Source organism: Epinephelus moara, chromosome 8, assembly GCF_006386435.1.
Source record: "Epinephelus moara isolate mb chromosome 8, YSFRI_EMoa_1.0, whole genome shotgun sequence".
NCBI classification, from domain to species: domain Eukaryota; kingdom Metazoa; phylum Chordata; class Actinopteri; order Perciformes; family Serranidae; genus Epinephelus; species Epinephelus moara.
In genome coordinates this window covers 31,273,309-31,290,016 of record NC_065513.1, presented here as the reverse complement: position 1 = coordinate 31,290,016, position 16,708 = coordinate 31,273,309, and the positions used below count along the sequence as shown (strand labels likewise).

General features: G+C 39.0%; 2 protein-coding genes across 3 annotated transcripts in view; both read right to left on the bottom strand.

Moving 5' to 3' along the window:
* Positions 1–122: 122 nt before the first annotated feature.
* On the bottom strand, positions 123–3,860 carry gp1bb (glycoprotein Ib platelet subunit beta). The gene is made up of 2 exons (XM_050050873.1): positions 3,757–3,860; positions 123–2,623 (listed from the first exon to the last, which is right to left on the bottom strand). The coding sequence occupies exon 2, from the start codon at positions 2,609–2,611 to the stop codon at positions 2,003–2,005; it is 609 nt and encodes a 202-aa protein (XP_049906830.1). The 5' UTR covers positions 2,612–2,623; positions 3,757–3,860; the 3' UTR covers positions 123–2,002.
* Positions 3,861–4,633: 773 nt separating this feature from the next.
* septin5a (septin 5a) overlaps positions 4,634–16,708 on the bottom strand; it is a 29,084-nt gene continuing 17,009 nt past the window's right edge. The window contains exons 1-11 of one of the 2 annotated variants that reach the window (XM_050050871.1): positions 15,591–15,939; positions 12,867–12,957; positions 12,617–12,703; positions 11,809–11,932; positions 11,560–11,694; positions 11,193–11,310; positions 11,005–11,106; positions 8,814–8,910; positions 8,595–8,730; positions 8,328–8,430; positions 4,634–5,817 (exon numbers count right to left, since the gene is read on the bottom strand). In XM_050050871.1, coding sequence (XP_049906828.1) covers positions 5,755–5,817; positions 8,328–8,430; positions 8,595–8,730; positions 8,814–8,910; positions 11,005–11,106; positions 11,193–11,310; positions 11,560–11,694; positions 11,809–11,932; positions 12,617–12,703; positions 12,867–12,957; positions 15,591–15,665 — 1,131 coding nt within the window. In that variant the 5' untranslated portion in view covers positions 15,666–15,939 and the 3' untranslated portion in view covers positions 4,634–5,754. Of the gene's footprint in view, positions 5,818–8,327; positions 8,431–8,594; positions 8,731–8,813; positions 8,911–11,004; positions 11,107–11,192; positions 11,311–11,559; positions 11,695–11,808; positions 11,933–12,616; positions 12,704–12,866; positions 12,958–15,590; positions 15,940–16,708 lie in introns of those variants that run through there. The other variant, XM_050050872.1, reaches the window with a different exon arrangement.

Genomic DNA, 16,708 nt, shown 5'->3' with positions numbered 1-16,708 from the left:
TAAATTACGTCTTTACTTTCATCAATAATGCAATGATTTATTTAAATAATAATAATAATAATAATCATCATCATCATCATCATCATCATCATAATCATAACAAGAAATACACAACCTTGTCACACAGTTTCAGTAACTTTTAATTACACTTGTAGCATTTATTTTGTCTTTAAAACATCAAAATGTGATTGCAAATACAAAAAAGAAACGTCTAAAAAAATTTGTGATTCATTTTTTCTGATGAAGAAATTTCTACAATATTTAAACACACACGCACGCACGCACGCACGCACTCACACACACACACACACACACACACACACACACACACACGCACACACACACACACCCTATAAGATATTCCTAATGTACCTTAGACCTGTGGTTCCCAACTGGTGGGTCACAGGTTCATTCTGAATGGACCACAAGTGACCTGCTAACATACCAAATTAGTATAAAAAAAAAACACACACACACTTAAGTTTGAAGTACAGTGAATTTCTGGTTCAGAGTTTTTATTTTTAAATGCTTCCTGAGTGACTACTGAACAGCTGTTTCTCAGAGACAGCACACTAGCTCAACAACATGGGTAATTGCAAGTATGATGATGAATGTGTTAAACTGTGTTAACCTTGAAGGAGAAATCTAGATCCTTTGGTAGGACCAGTTGGAAGTCTTCAGTTGAGATTATTTTGATTGCTCACATCTGCAAATAAAGCATCTCAAGGTGCTAAAAACACATTTTTATTGATCTTTTTTTTTTAAACCACATGAGCCTTTAAAAATAGAAAATTTAAATGTGATATTTCAACCAGGCGGAAAGGATCTGTGTTGTCAAAACTTTGGGTAGAAAGCTGGACTTTCTTCATGTTGTCATTAATATTATGTCAATAAAAAGTGTTCATTGTGAGCAAGTGATGAGTGCAGCTGTACAGACTGAAGCTTTACATTTGCAATATTATCAACTGATGTGTAAACACAGACACATCAGTATCAAAGTCTGGCTGATAATTAACAAAGTGATAGGTTTGTACAAGTTCATTTGTCAGCTGTAAAATGTCCTGTTCACTACATCACAACTGTCTAATAATCATATCTAAGGGGTCCTTAAATTCATTGATTTTAATTCATATAATCCAATATATTGTTACAAGAAAATTTCCTCTCAAATAAAGACATTGGTTTAAGAATCCAAAATTGGTCAGACACTTGTGCTTTAGGCTGTTTTAATCTTTATTTCCATTTAGTCTGTTCTATGGTGCTATATGGATCTAGATGGGAGGCAAACATAGTCGAAGACGTGTCTTAGTGAGGTGTTGGGCCATCAAGCTGCCAGAACAGTTTCAGTGAAATCTCCCTGAGATCTTTTAAGATTTGGTGATGAAGCACATGATTCACATCATTTAGTGGACTAAATAAGGCACATCTTTGGAACTTTATCTCTGAACATTACATGTTTCTTGTATATGTTCTTTATACTGTGAACTTCTGCTCATTCCTTGAACAATTTTGCACATTTCTGCACAAACTACCACCTCTTAAAACAGGTCTTTCATTTTAATTCAGATGTCTTGTACATAGTTTATGGTATTTTTTCATAGGTTATTTAAATTTCTTCTATTCTGTATTCATGTTTCTTGATTTTTGCAATATTGCTTTTATTTCTAATTTAATTTCTCTTACTTTGTTTATGTTATGCACAAATTTACCAAAGCAAATTCCTTGTACTGGTAAGTAAAAACCTACATGGTAACAAATTAAACCGGATTCAGAGTCACGGTATTTTCATACTTATCAAACCCCTCCACTTGTTTCCTGTATGGAAGCATCTGCGTATGTTTCTCTACTCATTTATTGAGGGTTTTCCTTTTAGTTTTTCACCTTGTTGTGCCTAAAATGAACTTTGTAATTATAGTCTGAAACACAAAAGCATGTAAGAGACATTTTCTCTGCTGTGCAAATGATAAACAGCTCTTCTTCTTCCATCTCAGATGCTGCTGTCCTATAAAGACGTGTACTCATTGTCTATCAGACTCTCCCCAGCCGTGAAGCTCTCCTCCATGGTTTTCCTCGCCTCTTTGGAAAACCTCTCAAACCTCTTCAGGAACACAATGAGAGCTGCCAGCAAAGCCACCTGCACCACCACAAACACAAACAGACAAACCTGTGACACCAAAGCCAGATTACAGTACCAGTAGTGGCAGGACTCCAGCACCTCCCTCTCTGTTAAAGTCACCACCAGCCGCCCTCTGAGGCCAGGAGGGGAGGTGCAGTTGACGCCCAGGTGTGACGTGAGAGTGGCGGGATGATGCAGCAGCCATGCTCGCAGGTAGAGAACCCCACAGTCACACACCCAGGGATTACCATGAAGGGAGACCGAGTTGAGGGAGGTCAAACCATCCAGGAGCCCGTTAGGGAGGGTGGCCAGCCGGTTGTTGTGGAGACGGAGGGAGGTGGTCCCAGCAGGGAAACTGGTGGGCAGCGAGGAGGAGGCGAGAGACTTGCTGCTGCAGTCCACCTGACTGCCATGGCAGGAGCAAAGATGGGGGCATGCTGATGACCTTTGACCTCCAAACAGGGGGAGCAGACACAGGAGCAGAAGCCCCTTCATGGTTACCGATCACTGGTGAGGAGAGGAGAGGAGAGGAGAGGAGAGGAGAGGAGAGGTTTTTGTTAGACATCAGATATCACATCGTAGGAATGACTCAATATTATTTGTTCCCTAAACACAGATTAATTACATGATGATACCCATTACCTAGTTTCTTTCGTGGGGATTAACAATGTCTCATCTTATTTTCCGTACGTTTTATTTGTCTTTTAGGATCTGTTTGAATCTAATATTATTAGAAAATAGAAATGAATGTAATCCAAGGGGAGTCCTGCAGTAACCACCATCTTTGTTAAAATGATCAGTTTATGATTTTATGTCAGAGACGTGTGCCTCGTGAAGCTGTACTTTGCTGTGTTGTTGTAATGATGCAGGTCTTTATACTGGTCTGGTCAATTAGTAGATAATTTAAGACAATTCCACCATAAATTGATGCAGAAAAGACAGAAATTAACGCATAAAAAAAATCACCAAAATGCAGGAAATTAAGTGTTTGATGCTCAAAAATTTCTAGCAGAGGTCCCCAAATCCCCTGTCTCATATGTGTCCCCCTAATGTTTAAATGAAACCTACACCCTTGTTTACCACTGGTTTAGTATCTGACACTTAACATTATACAATTTACTAAAGTACCATATACAAAACATAGCATTATGTAACATGACATTACATGTTCATGTAACAAATAATATATTTTGGAAATTTCACAACATACAGCCTTCTTCTTGATGTTTTGTTAGTTCAGTGCACTGACAAAAAGACCTCCACTTCCCTTCATGTCTGATGAGCGTCCCCACACAGTATGTCTTCTTTAAATCTAAATTTCAACCTTGAGGTCAGGTCTATGGAGTCTTTTCTGTAACTCCACATGAGGTCGTTTGCTAAGCAGATGATGGCTCAAAGCATTGATAGACCTACTGACTATGGATTTTTGTTTGATACATTTTTAATAAGAAAAAAGTTTGACATGTATCATGTAAAATACATTTCCATGCTCTTAAAAGCAGCTTGAGTAATTCTGTCAAACTGAATTTTCCACACCAACTTGGCATGTTTCTAAATACTATCATATTTTGAAAAGAACTGGAGTGATGGGTCACTAAACAATGTTTTAATGTCAGTAATTATAAAGGAGAGTCGTTTACCTTCAGTGCTGCGTGTCTTCAGGAGAGGACTGTGTTTCTTAGGTCACTCTGAGCCGAGTGTGTGTGTTGCAGGCAGCTGGCACTAACTGATAAAACACCCCTGAACACCCCTGACAAATATGAACACACACACACACACACACACACACACAGTAGACTACAACACACGCACGAGCAGAAATGTCTAACAGGACATGGGAAGTCCCTCAGTAACTATTTATCTGAGGTCCTTAATTTCTTATGAATTGTAGGAGGTTCTCTGAGAAGAAGAGTTTGGTACTACAGTACTTAGAAGTACAATAGAGACAGTATTTAATTAGTGCAACTAACAATTATTTTTATTGTTGAGTAATCTTGCAATTATTTTCTCGATTAACTGATCCATTTTCTGGTCTATAAAATCGCAGAAAATGGTAAAAAAGTTTCTCTAAGCCCAACATAACGTCCTTATTTGTCTTATTTTGTCCACAAACCAAGCATATTTACAGTCAGAGGAGTAAAGAAATCAGAAAGTATTCACATTTAAGGAGCAGGAATTAAAGAATTTTGACTGTCTTTCCTAGAAAAATTACTCAAACCAGTTCATTGAATATCAAATTCGTTAGGTGATTAATTTAATAACTGACAACTAATAGATTAGTCGTTACTGTTAATGTTACGTCTGCTTGTGTCTGCTCTGACTGGCAGGGAGAAGACGCTGTGTGCAGTGCTGAGGAAGCATTGCAGCAGTAGATAAACATGAATCAGCAGATAATGCTTTCCTGTAGCAGCTCCAGCTCGGAGCCCTGCCGTTCAGACTATGACAGCCGGAAGTGACGGAGGATGTTGGTGCTGCGCTCACTGGACCTTAACATTGTAACATTCAAAGTGATGCAGGTTGACGAGAAACAAGAGTTTATTTGTCACACATTTATAAACAGGGCACAGGCTGAGCTCACAGCCTTCAGGCAAAATATGCACTGTTCCTCGGCATCGGCCTACACACACACACACACACACACGCTCTCAGACAGTTTTAACTCACACACAGGATACACATCTTCACCAGCAAAATGCAGCAACTCACTTCCAAGGAGAGAAATTTAAAACAGAAGCATTAACACAGTATTTTCTCCTCATCGTTGATCAATTTTTTTTACCTTAGTGGCAACAAAGCATACTGTAGGTCATGATGCATTTTAATACAAGCACAGGGCATCGGCTATAAAGCAGTAAAAATAGGCCCACAGCATGTAGCGGATATGAGTAATGTCAGCATGCTTGCACATGCACCCTGCACTGCACCGACCCTCTCATTATGTCAAAGGCTCTCCATTCACAGTTAGCCACTGGCAATAAGTGCATTTTCAGCTCAGCCAGCACATGTAAAAATGCTGGGAGAGGATATTTTGACTTGCCATATGTGAAAGAAAAAATGTCACATAAAAGGTATTTATGAGGATCAGAGAGCAAATTAACAAGAGCAAAAGTTTTAACAAAAGTAAAGTCACTGTGGATAAATGGGGGGGGGGGGTTTATGGACGGATACCTGGAGGAAGTACAAACACTCACGCACCCAAACACACACTCACAAACACATAATAAAAAACAATATCCATCAAATCTTAACATCACCAACAGCCTAAATATCTTTACAAAACATCTTGTAGCATCATACCCTGACAAAATATCCAAAAAGTTTAGCATTGCATTTATAAATTAGATACACTGAGTAGTAATTTAAATTACGCATTTATATTATATATGTTAAGACTGTTAAACCACAGCAAGGGGGCTCAAAGTGGGCAAACGGGTAGTTTCAGAGATCAAAAAAAAAAAAAAAAAAAAAAAAAGCTCTGACAAACAACCGTCCAGGCAGACAAACTATACAAAGCACCAAACTGAGGGTAAATGTACAGCCAGAGTCGCCACTAACACATGATATCCATGTTCAATGTCTGAAGGTCTCACTGTCATTCAGGGGGGAAACAGCAGGCGGCGCTGCAGACCAGGAGGACATCACTGGTCTTTGTCGTGCATCTGCTGCTGCATCTTGTTCAGCATTTCCTGCATCCTCTTCAGCTGTGGACAGAGAGGAACGTTTGCTTAAATTCATACATATATCCTGAAGCTAGCTGGTGTGGGCTTAATCCTAAAATAGATATCATACCCACTCTGGCTTAAAGATAATAATCACTGCTGTGGATTTAAAAACGTCGTAGGGACTCTAATACACATAAACTGCTAGGATTATTAATAATTTAGAAATACTGGCACTAAATACAGGATTTCGTTCAGGGCATTATTAATGAAAAGTTGGATTTTAGACCTAAATCATATGTCTTAATGGACTCCAAAGACATGGTAGAATCTGCTATCAGACTGGATTCACAATGGTATTATAGAGGGTAGAAATTAGAGCAATATGTTTGGTAATGAGGTGAGTATTTGCTACATACATTAGTGGAAAACAGACATTTGCATTTGATTTATTGTATTGTATGTAAATTCATTCAGTCATTCATTCATTTTCTGTAACCGCTTATCCTGTTAGGGGTCGCTGAGGGGCTGGAGCCTATCCCAGCTGACATTGGGTGAGAGGCAAGGCACTGTACACCCTGGACAGGTCAGGTGAGAGGCAAGGCACTGTACACCCTGGACAGGTCACAAGACTATCACAGGGCTGACACATAGAGACAGACAACCATTCACACTCACATTCACACCTATAGACAATTTAGAGTCACCAATTAACCTGCATGTCTTTGGACTGTGGGAGGAAGCCGGAGTACCCGGAGAAAACCCACGCTGACACTGGGAGAACATGCAAACTCCGCACAGAAGGGCTCCCCCAACCCTGGAACCCTCTTGCTGTGAGGCGACAATGCTAACCACTGCACCACCGTCCCAACAATATGTAAATGTATGTACATGTTATGTTAAATTCATGTACAGAACTGACTTATATAATATACATATAATAATGTGTAATTGCTTTGAATTGTTCAGGTTAATGACTGAAACAGTGACTGAGTGTATTTCTTTCTTTCTTTTTGGAATATTTAACACAAATATACATGTACTTGTTCTTATTGGAACATTTTTGCAGTTTAAGCCATGCTATTGAGGTCCGTATATGTTCTGTATACATTTATATTTCAGTGCCGACAATATATTAATTATAATTGCATTCAGTAAGTGTACATTTCCTGTGAAAACAACTTTATTTTGAAAAAATGCTATGCATGAAACAAGCATAAATTGACACACTGTCCTGAGGCAACTATAATGGATGCAGGAGGGGCACCTAGTGTGTAATATTTTGATGTATAAGGCCACTGACCAAGCGTCAGTATTTGATGAGCTGGGAGTGAGAATGTGTTGTTATATAAGTGTTTTTTTTTTTTTAGATACTTATGCTTATATTTTTTTCTCTCCGGTGTTAGATGTTAAATTGAATGTTATATTATGCATTTGTTTTAGCTTTCTTCTTTGTATTTACTAAATGAATAGTGACTTCTATTGTTTTTCCCTTATAATCAGGTAATATGATAAATAACTAACCATTGATGCATGTGTCATTATGTAATAATTATAGTAAAAAAGAAGAAGAAGAAGCATTACTTTACTTTTATGTTTGTGTACATATACATAGTTTGACAAAGCAAAACACATCTGTCATGATTAGATAAGGATATAAAGATGAGATTATTTTTTTGAATAAGGTATATATAAGAAAAGTATTTTGTAATTATTTTATATCTTGCTGTAAGATAATTATTATTGGTAACTAATTTAATATATTAGAATAGGTCTGGGAGAATTAATTATTGTACAGCTTTATACTGCTGGGGAGCTACATAACTGACTATTATTAATTTATGGAGAAGGGGTGGGAATAAATAAGTTCCTACTTACTTCCTCCCACTCCTTTTTGGACATGTAAATCAAATCATTATATGTTGTTTTCATGCTTCCTTTAGTAACCTATGTTTTTATGTCTGTCTGCTACTGTATGATTATTTTGTTTATTTGCTACTTACATGTTCGAAATTAACTGCTGCTAACTACCTACCTACCTTCACTAAAGTAGCCTGTTCATTAGCTGTTCTAATTTAAAATCTATTAAGTGAACTGAACTTAAGAAAATACATTTAATGAGCCTAAGACATTAAGTTCAAGTAACAGCCTTTTAGTCACACCACATGTGTTACACACTGATGAAGACCATGATGAAGACTCTCTAGTTGAAACACACTGGTTATCCATGTATTAATAAAGAATTTTTAACTACATTCAGAGTGCCTTGGATGCATTTTTGGACTGCCTGCCTGTACCACAGACTTTTACACTGAGTGAGCTGGCCAATCGTTGTTGTTTTATCTTTATGTGTTACTCGTTGGACCATTAAATTACATTCAAGTTACATGAAATAATCTCTTAGAGGTGAATGAACTTCATGCTTCATGCCATCTTGTTTTGACACAGGGACATAACACTACACCGTCACTACCAAAGACCTATGACGCAGCTACAATATATACATGAAAAATCAAAACACGAAACATCAAAAAGCAAAAGTTTCTTAGTACCTCCTCATCTTTCATTTTGATCAGTTTCTCAGTCTCTACATCCGGGGTGGACAGCGGCAGGATGGGAATGGGACTCTCCATACGGTTGTCCTGAGCCAATTTACTGAAGAAGAAGAAGAAGAAGAAGAAGGAGGAGGAGGAGGAGGAGGTGAAGAAGAGATGGAGGAGGAGGAGAGGTGAAGCAGGCAAATCTGTGCTGAAGTCTGTAAACATCAGCAGTTATTTGAGATGTTTACCAAACATTCTCTCTCTCATGTTTTCACAAACCTGGTCATCTCCTGTATGCACTGCGCTCTGTAGTTTTCGTAGTGGACGTCACAGGTCACGTCTTTGAGGTCGTGCATGTGTGAACGAATCAGCATGTTCCTCAGTTTCACAAAGTCACAGTGCGACTGGTTCTCCACTGAGAAAAGAAACCCGTAAATTCACTAAGTAATTTTAGTTATGACATCTGAACAGTGTCTAATAACAGGTTTATGAACATACCTTCAACAATGCCCCAGGGGTAAAGTCTCCCTCTCACTCTCTGCCCTCGGGCCTCCACCACAGTGTTACTGCCGATCACAGCGAACGGGGTGCACTCCTGCACACAGACACATGAGGGTTGTTTTTTTAACCCTGATCTATCTGGAGGAAAGCTGACTGAGCACACTGGGCCCTGACACACATTCACACACTTATACATGTTAAAAAAAACTGAGCAGCTTGAGAGAGGCATGACTGTAACTGCTGACACATGGAGATGTTGTTGTTTATTGTTCTCACACAGATTTTCCCAGCTGATCAGGGAACTCATGTCACAACATATGGCTCCATTCCTGAAGTTGCTGCTATGCAAAGCAGCAGGTAATAAAGTCATTATTTAGATCCTACATCAAAATGTCTGCAGTGAAAATGTGATATCAAGTCATGAAGATAGTTTTAGGTGCCCAGGTTTTAAGATGTCCATCTTTTGAGGTTTCTGCCATCATCCCAAACATTTTGAACATGAAATTTGTTTGTGTTTCTCATAGCATCACAAATATCTTTTAAAAAGTCATGTCTCTTTCTAAGAATCAGCACATACACCTTTCCCTTTGTTACAAAGTCATTCATGAGAAAGCCAGTTGCTGTTAAGCCTCACAAATGTGACTTTTCAGTGCACTGAGGACCAAAAACTGAACTAACACTTGACTTCCTCTCCACTGTCAGTGAAGAATAAGAGATTATCTCAGAATCTTGGCACATAAAACTGGTATTATCTGGATGGCTGGACATCCCATAAGGAGTATGCGAAAACAGGGCTGTGTACACTCAGAACAATGAGGACACGTTGAAGCAGCAACTGCCAGGACTGAAAAAATGAGGCCAATACAAGAAGTGCCAAAAACTGCAGTTCCTCCTATGTCCACTAGAGGCTGGCTCCAGTAGCATCAATACCCATAGAACCCCCTGTTAAACTTTAAAGCAGAAATAAACATGCTTACAGCCTGGTGTAAATAACACTTTCGGTCTCTATAGCTAATTTCAAGATTCATGACAACTGTACAGGGGCTCAATCTTTGTTGTTTACACTTGTTAAAGCTTAAAGTTATGCATATTTAAGAGTGGGTCACTTTGGGTCACAGGCTGTCCACAAAACCTCGCTACAGTCTGAGTCATATCCACCACTCGCTTCTCCACAGCTCCACCCTCTCGTCCAAATATGGTCACTTCTGGCTCCAAAATATCAAGATTGTGACAGCTGAAATGCCAAAGGCTTCAAACCAGGAGTCCACACACCAGTGGGTGACATCATGGTAGCTGTGTCCATTATTTTATACAGTCTATGGTCATGTCCTGTGGATTTTTTTTTCTAAGAAGTTCTGATATTTATATTTGAATACAAACTACATAAAGAAATGAATAAATGAAAAAGGATTTACTATTTCCGCATCTGCATTTTATACCTGAAAACAGCATTTGGAGCTGTACATTAGGAAAATTTAAAAAAATAAAATTTAAAAAATATAACTACAAAATGGTACAAATATAATTTTAAAAATCATTCCTTCGGTGTCTTGTCAGTATTTTCTTAGAGAGGGTGTGTTCTCTAGTACCTCTAAAATCCTGGCACGACCCAGAGAGAGAAAATAAATTTTCCTATAAACCCCACAGAAGTGGAATGACCTCAGTTTGTGGTCAGAGACGGGCTGCACGATATTACTTGAGATAAATAAACAGATATTAAAATGTACATAGTTCTGCCCTTCTGCTGCTTTTAGTGTACTGCTTTAACAGAAATTGCTTCTTGAATTAAAACGTAAAAGGAAATCATTTCCAACATTTTTTATTGTACAAATTAAGACTCAGGACGTTTACATGCGCAGTTAAGTCGAGCTTCAGTTATAGCTCGATTAGGCCATTTAATTGTCTAATGTCATGTAGATGTACTGACTGACCTGAACTCAAAGGTACTAATTAAAAAAAGAATGAAAGTTACATTTGAAAGTGCAGTTTTCTACTAATACTCAAAAAAAATTCCCTGAGTTTAATACGACAGTCTTTCGTGATGTGTTTTTTCCCAATTTGACATTATAATGATATTTTTTTCTTTTTTTAAATGATATATTGTGCAGCTCTAGGCCAGAGGTTCAGTTACTTCCCCTCACAGTGAACCAGGTAATAAACTGGACTCTGTCACAGGAATCTGACTCACCTTCAACTCTTTGTCAAGTTGTTTAAACTCTTCATCCTCATCGGAGTCACATTCGGGGAACTGGTACACTTTGATGCCAAACTTGTCTATTTCCTCTCGTATCTGTAGATAAATCAGAAACATGGTGAATAACCTCAATACAGTGAAACATGCTGAATTCAGCTCAGAGCTGCAGTTGTGGGACTCACTCTGTCTTTGAGTTTTTTTATCTCGTTGGGCGTGAGGCAGTCAGCTTTTGCGATGAGAGGGATTATGTTCACTTTTTCATGCAGAGCCTTCATGAACTCAACATCCACCGGACGCAGCCTGCGGAGAGAAATCCAGAGTGGGAATGAGAGGGAAGTCCTCCAAATAAAAACAGATTAAACTGATGAGTACAAGGTGTTGTTTATTTTAGCTGCAACCTGCAGCTCTAAAGCTCACTCCACAAAAATTTCCCCACCCTTTGCGTCCACAATTTTCACCCTAGGAGGCTGAAATTTGCCAATTTAGGTCAAGTGTGTGTGTGTGTGTGTGTGTGTGTGTGTGTGTGTGTGTGTGTGTGTGTGGTATTACCCGTGCCCAAACGGAGGGATGAAGTAGAGGCAGCAGTGGACTCTGTTGTCCTGGATGTTCTTTCTGTTCAGTCCGCTCTCATCCCTGAAGTATTGCTCAAACTGCTGATCTATGTAGTCTGTGATCGGCTTCCAGCTAGGACACACACACACACACAGACACACACACACACACACACCCAGACAACTGTGAATTCAAATGTTCAGGCTGAAACAGGCACATGTCACAGCAGCAGGTTTTCCAGCTCACCATTCGTTGTTGTTGACAGCGTCTCCGAACCCCGGCGTGTCAACGATGGTCAGCTTGAGCTTGACTCCTTTCTCCTCTATGTCTACAGTGTGTTTGATGATCTCCACAGTTTGGTTGATGCGCTCTGCAGAGCATCGATACAGAGAGGGAGATGGGGTAGGGTTTTTTAAGCTTTAAGTGATAATGGCATGATTTATGGACATTATTCAACTATTACAAAGCTGCTTTACAAAGTCATTTGACATCAAAAGATAAGACTCTTGAACAAACATGAAAACAGTCAGATTAGACAGACTGTCTAATGCTATTAGTTCTAGCTCTAGTGCTATTTATCACTCCATATTGTTTTAGTGTGAGTTGCCAAGTATTGGAGATATCAGCCTTAGAGATGTCTGCCTTCTCTTCAACATAATGGAACTAGATGGCGTTTGACTTATGGAGCTCAAAGCGTGAGTGTAGTTCCGTAAAAAGAAAATAGTTCCTGCATAAAACTGCTCACAACGAGGTCAAATGTATTTTTTGTATTGTTCGGAGATTTGTGCACTACAAGCCGAGTGACTAATTCTTTTATATTGGAGAGAAGGCAGACATACCTACGGCCAATATCTGCAACACTCTGCAACTCCACCATAACAATCTAAAGTGATAAATAGCACCACAGGTAAGAGGAAAAATATGTATTTTTGATTTGGAGATGAACGGTCTGTCTTTAAATGTAAGATAGATGGTGTTCTGGTTTATATAAACAGCAGGGCAGTGTGTTCATTATGACTGATACAGAGAGAAAATAAATAGCATAAAGACTCACCTTCCGCATTCAGTAACTTCCTGTCTTTGTAGAGGTCTGTGAGGAACAGGCTGTTGACCAGGGTGGATTTACCCATACCAGATTCTCCTGCAGCACAGACACAGACATAGACACAGACACAGACACAGACACAGACAAAGACACACAGATGGTCACAGTGAGTGTGAATCGAATCTGAAATAAATCCAGACAAATTAAGATGCTGGTTTATTAGGTACACCTTCAGCTGTATCTTCAGCTACAAACTGACCTGCAACCATCAGCGTGAAATCGAAGCCTTTCTTCACAGACTTCCTGTGGACCTGGTTGGGCAGAGTTGCAAAACCCACATACTGTTTCTCCTGGGACAGAAACACACACAAAGAAGAAGAGGGAGGTGTTCAGTATTCATTAATGCTTTGTGAATGTTTCAATAACGTAGAACTACAGAAAATGACTGTTTAATTAACTGTTTTAATATTTTTTCAAGCAAAATCTACAAATATTCTTTAGTTACACTATCTCATTTGTAAAGATTGTTTGTTTTTCTTTATATCATGTGATAGTTAATTGAATATCTTTGGGTTTTGGAATGTTGGCTGAGCGAACAGTGGTTGGGCGACTGAAAGTAAACTAGAATGACCACTTTGCGTTTTTTTGCCTCTGTGAACCGTCAAGTTGCAGTTACAGTTTAAATCCATGTCTGTGAAAACACGGTTATTTCACATACATATTGCCCCCCGCAGCACACAAGATCTTGACAACCAATACAGTTTCAGAGTGGGCACCCAAGAGTAGTGTCATCAGGTCAGTATCTGACAAAATGTCTCCTTTCTGTTCCTGAGATATGACATTAAGTAATGGCCAGAAAAGTGTTTTTGCAGAACATTATGATGTCACAGTGAAGCTGACCTTTGACCTTGCAGATATAAAATGTCATCACTTCATCATTTTATCTTATTCGACATTTGTGTGAAATTGTGTCATAATTAGCGTATGAATTCCTGAATTATGGCCAAAAACATGTTTCATGAGGTCACAGTGACCTTAACCTTTTACCTTCGACTACCAAATTCTCTTCAGTACATCCTTGAGCCAAAGTGGATGTTAAAACCAACTTTGAAGAAATTTTATTAAGGTGTTCTTGAGATATTGCATTCACGAGAATGAAACAGATGCAAGGTCACAGTGACATTGACCTTTGACCACCAAAAATGAATCAGTTCATCTTTAAATCCGTGTTGAGATTTGTGCCAGATTTTAAATGAATTCCCAGGAGGTCTTGTTGAGATATTGCCTTCATGAAAATGACACAGATTAGATTACAAAATCCTTGACCGTTGACCACTAAACACTAATCAATTTGTTGTTGAGACCACTGGAAATTTGTGCAAAATTTGAAGAATCTTCCTCATGGTGTTATTGAGAAATCGTGTTCAGGGGAATGGGACAGATGGACAGCCGGACAGACAACCTGAAAACACACTACTTACGGCCACTGGTATCACCAGCACGAGGCATAACAAAAAACAAAGATGAATGTTATAGATTCTTAAAGCCAAAAGTGATGTCTTGAAAATGCTTATTTGTTCAACCAGCAGTCCAAAGTCAAAAATATCTAGTTTACCATCACAAAAGACAAGTGATGGAAGGCAACAACATACATTTACTGTAAGTACTGTACTACATCTACTTTTCTATATTTCACAGTCAAATATTGAACTTTTTACCCCACTACATTTATTGATAACTTTAGATACTAGTTAATTCCATAATTTAGATAAATGATACGTGATCAACAAATGCATTATGACAGATCTTTATAGGTTAAGACAACATCAGAATTCATATAATAGTCTATATATTATTCTCAAATGCTTCATTCTCCATGATGAGTCCTTTACTTTTGAAAGTATATTTTGATGCCAAGACTATGGACTTTAACTTAAAATGAAAACAAAAGTAAAAAATTCTATCATTTGAGAAACTATAACCAGAGATTATTTTGCATTTTTCCTTAAAAAATGATTCAAACAATTAACTGATACTCAAAAAAAGTTTTTTCTACCATTCAGCTCATTTAATAATGAACTAATTGTTTGAGCTCAACAATAAAAGATCAAAAACCAACAGCTTAAAAATAGAAGCAGACACCAAATAGCTGTGAGAGAGCTCAGAGGGTTTCTAATGTGAAAACAAAAAGTATCTGGCAGCGTCAGATGCAATAAAAAATGACCACAACAGACAGAAAATCTACAACTGCATGGAAAAACACGTGCACAACATTCCTCTGTGAGCAGCTGAGAATAAATCAGCGCCTCAGATTTTCCATTAAAACTCTCACAGAAACACACAAAGAGAGCCACAGGATACCAGTCGCTCACTGTCACACAGTGGCTCTCAGTCCTGCAGGTTTTCTCTGCTGCATCTGGCAGAGCGTCATCTTCACCCGACAGTACGCGTTGACATGTGTAGATATAAATACACACTCGAGGCCCGTCAAGAGCATTCACGTACAGACAGAAGCTACATTCAAGGGACCTGAAAAGCTCTTTTTGCGCTCTGCAAACACATGAGCCAAACAAACAGTCAGAGTCCTTATAAGCTGTCATAACTTGTCATAGGCATTTCCGACAGCCCCCTCGGGTGAGGATCACATTGAGAAAAAAACACACAAAAAAACACTGGTGGTGCAATCAGTGCATGGCAGACACGCTCTTCAGGAAGCCAGAGGAGTCAGAATGAGGAAGGCTTTAGATAAATCAGTGAGTAGTCATAAAAACAAAGTAAACCTGTCACACACCTCAGCAGAAGAGCAGAGCTAACACCAAAAGATGCTGGCACTGACTCCACATGTGTTAGGACTCCTCGTTTATCAAGTTTCCCTGAACTCTGTGTCTTTACTTTTCATTGTATTTTGAATTTTTCTGATATTTCTCCACTCTTTTTGTCTATTGTTTTGCCCATTTTCTCCTAGAAATCCAACTTTTTTTACCTTCTGCCTGGCTGTTCTCACTCGTGGGCACAGCAGCCGTTCCACCAGTTTTTCTTGCAGCATGATGGCATCCATCCCAAACCGCTCCAACACTGACAGACCAAAATAGCCACGGGTCTCAGAAAGTTGAAAAACAGCTCAGCAGGGAGGTGGGAATAAAAGCAAAATCTGAAGCCTTGAGATCCTGATAAACTCGTCTCTCGCTCTATGTCCGTTCCCAAATTGTCTCTAACACACCTCCTCCCTGTCTGTGCTCTTTAAATATGTGCCTTTTGTTCCTCCTACTTTCCTTCTCTTGATTCCCTTTCTTTTCCTTATATTTCTTTCTTTCCTCTGCCCTACAGCGACTCCAACGCTCCCTGTTCAGACAGGTACGGAGGAATTCTCACTGTGAGGGAGGGAAACGGAGAGAGGGAGTAAGAGAGAAGTGGCAATTTGAGGGAGGAAACAAGGGAGGGATGGAAGAAGCGAACGTCTAAAAGAAACTCATTCATTCGGCCTGTACTCCCTCCCCCAGCTCTAAAACTCTGAGAGAAATGACCACCAAGGAAAGGCAGACGGAGAGGGAACAGACAGAACGTGTAGATAAAAGAAAGAACTAGTTTGAACTTGAGAGTGACAAAAGCTGCAGAACAAACAGCAGATCAAGACACACACTGCAAGTACAGGCCTGTGGAGTAAGCTTATCAGATTATCAAGTAAATTAACTTGTCAGTCCGTGTGTGTGTGTGTGTGTCTGTGTGTCTGTGTGCTGAACAAAGGCTGCTCAGCATCATCTAGACCAGTGGTTCTTAGTGAGCGCCTTAGGCCAACGGTGCTATTTTTTAGTACTCAGATCCATTACTTAAGTAAAGCGCCAATAAAATAACATGAAATTACTCCATTGCAAGTAAAAGTCCTGCTTGAGTCAAACCACAGAAGTATCAAAAGCAAAACGTAACTAAAACATCAAATTAAAAGTACTAATTCTGCAAAAAATGGCCTGTGACGGATATATTAATTACATAGCTCGCTTCTTAATACTAATGCATAAATTCATAAGTAGCTCTTCACTGTTGTAGCTGGTCGTTTAAACAACTTCATTAAAGTTAGGACGTTTAATCCGGGCCTAATTTAGG

Bases quoted from the DNA above. Each gene is read 5' to 3' on its own strand.
- gp1bb (XM_050050873.1), bottom strand. From the start codon at position 2,611: ATGAAGGGGCTTCTGCTCCTGTGTCTGCTCCCCCTGTTTGGAGGTCAA.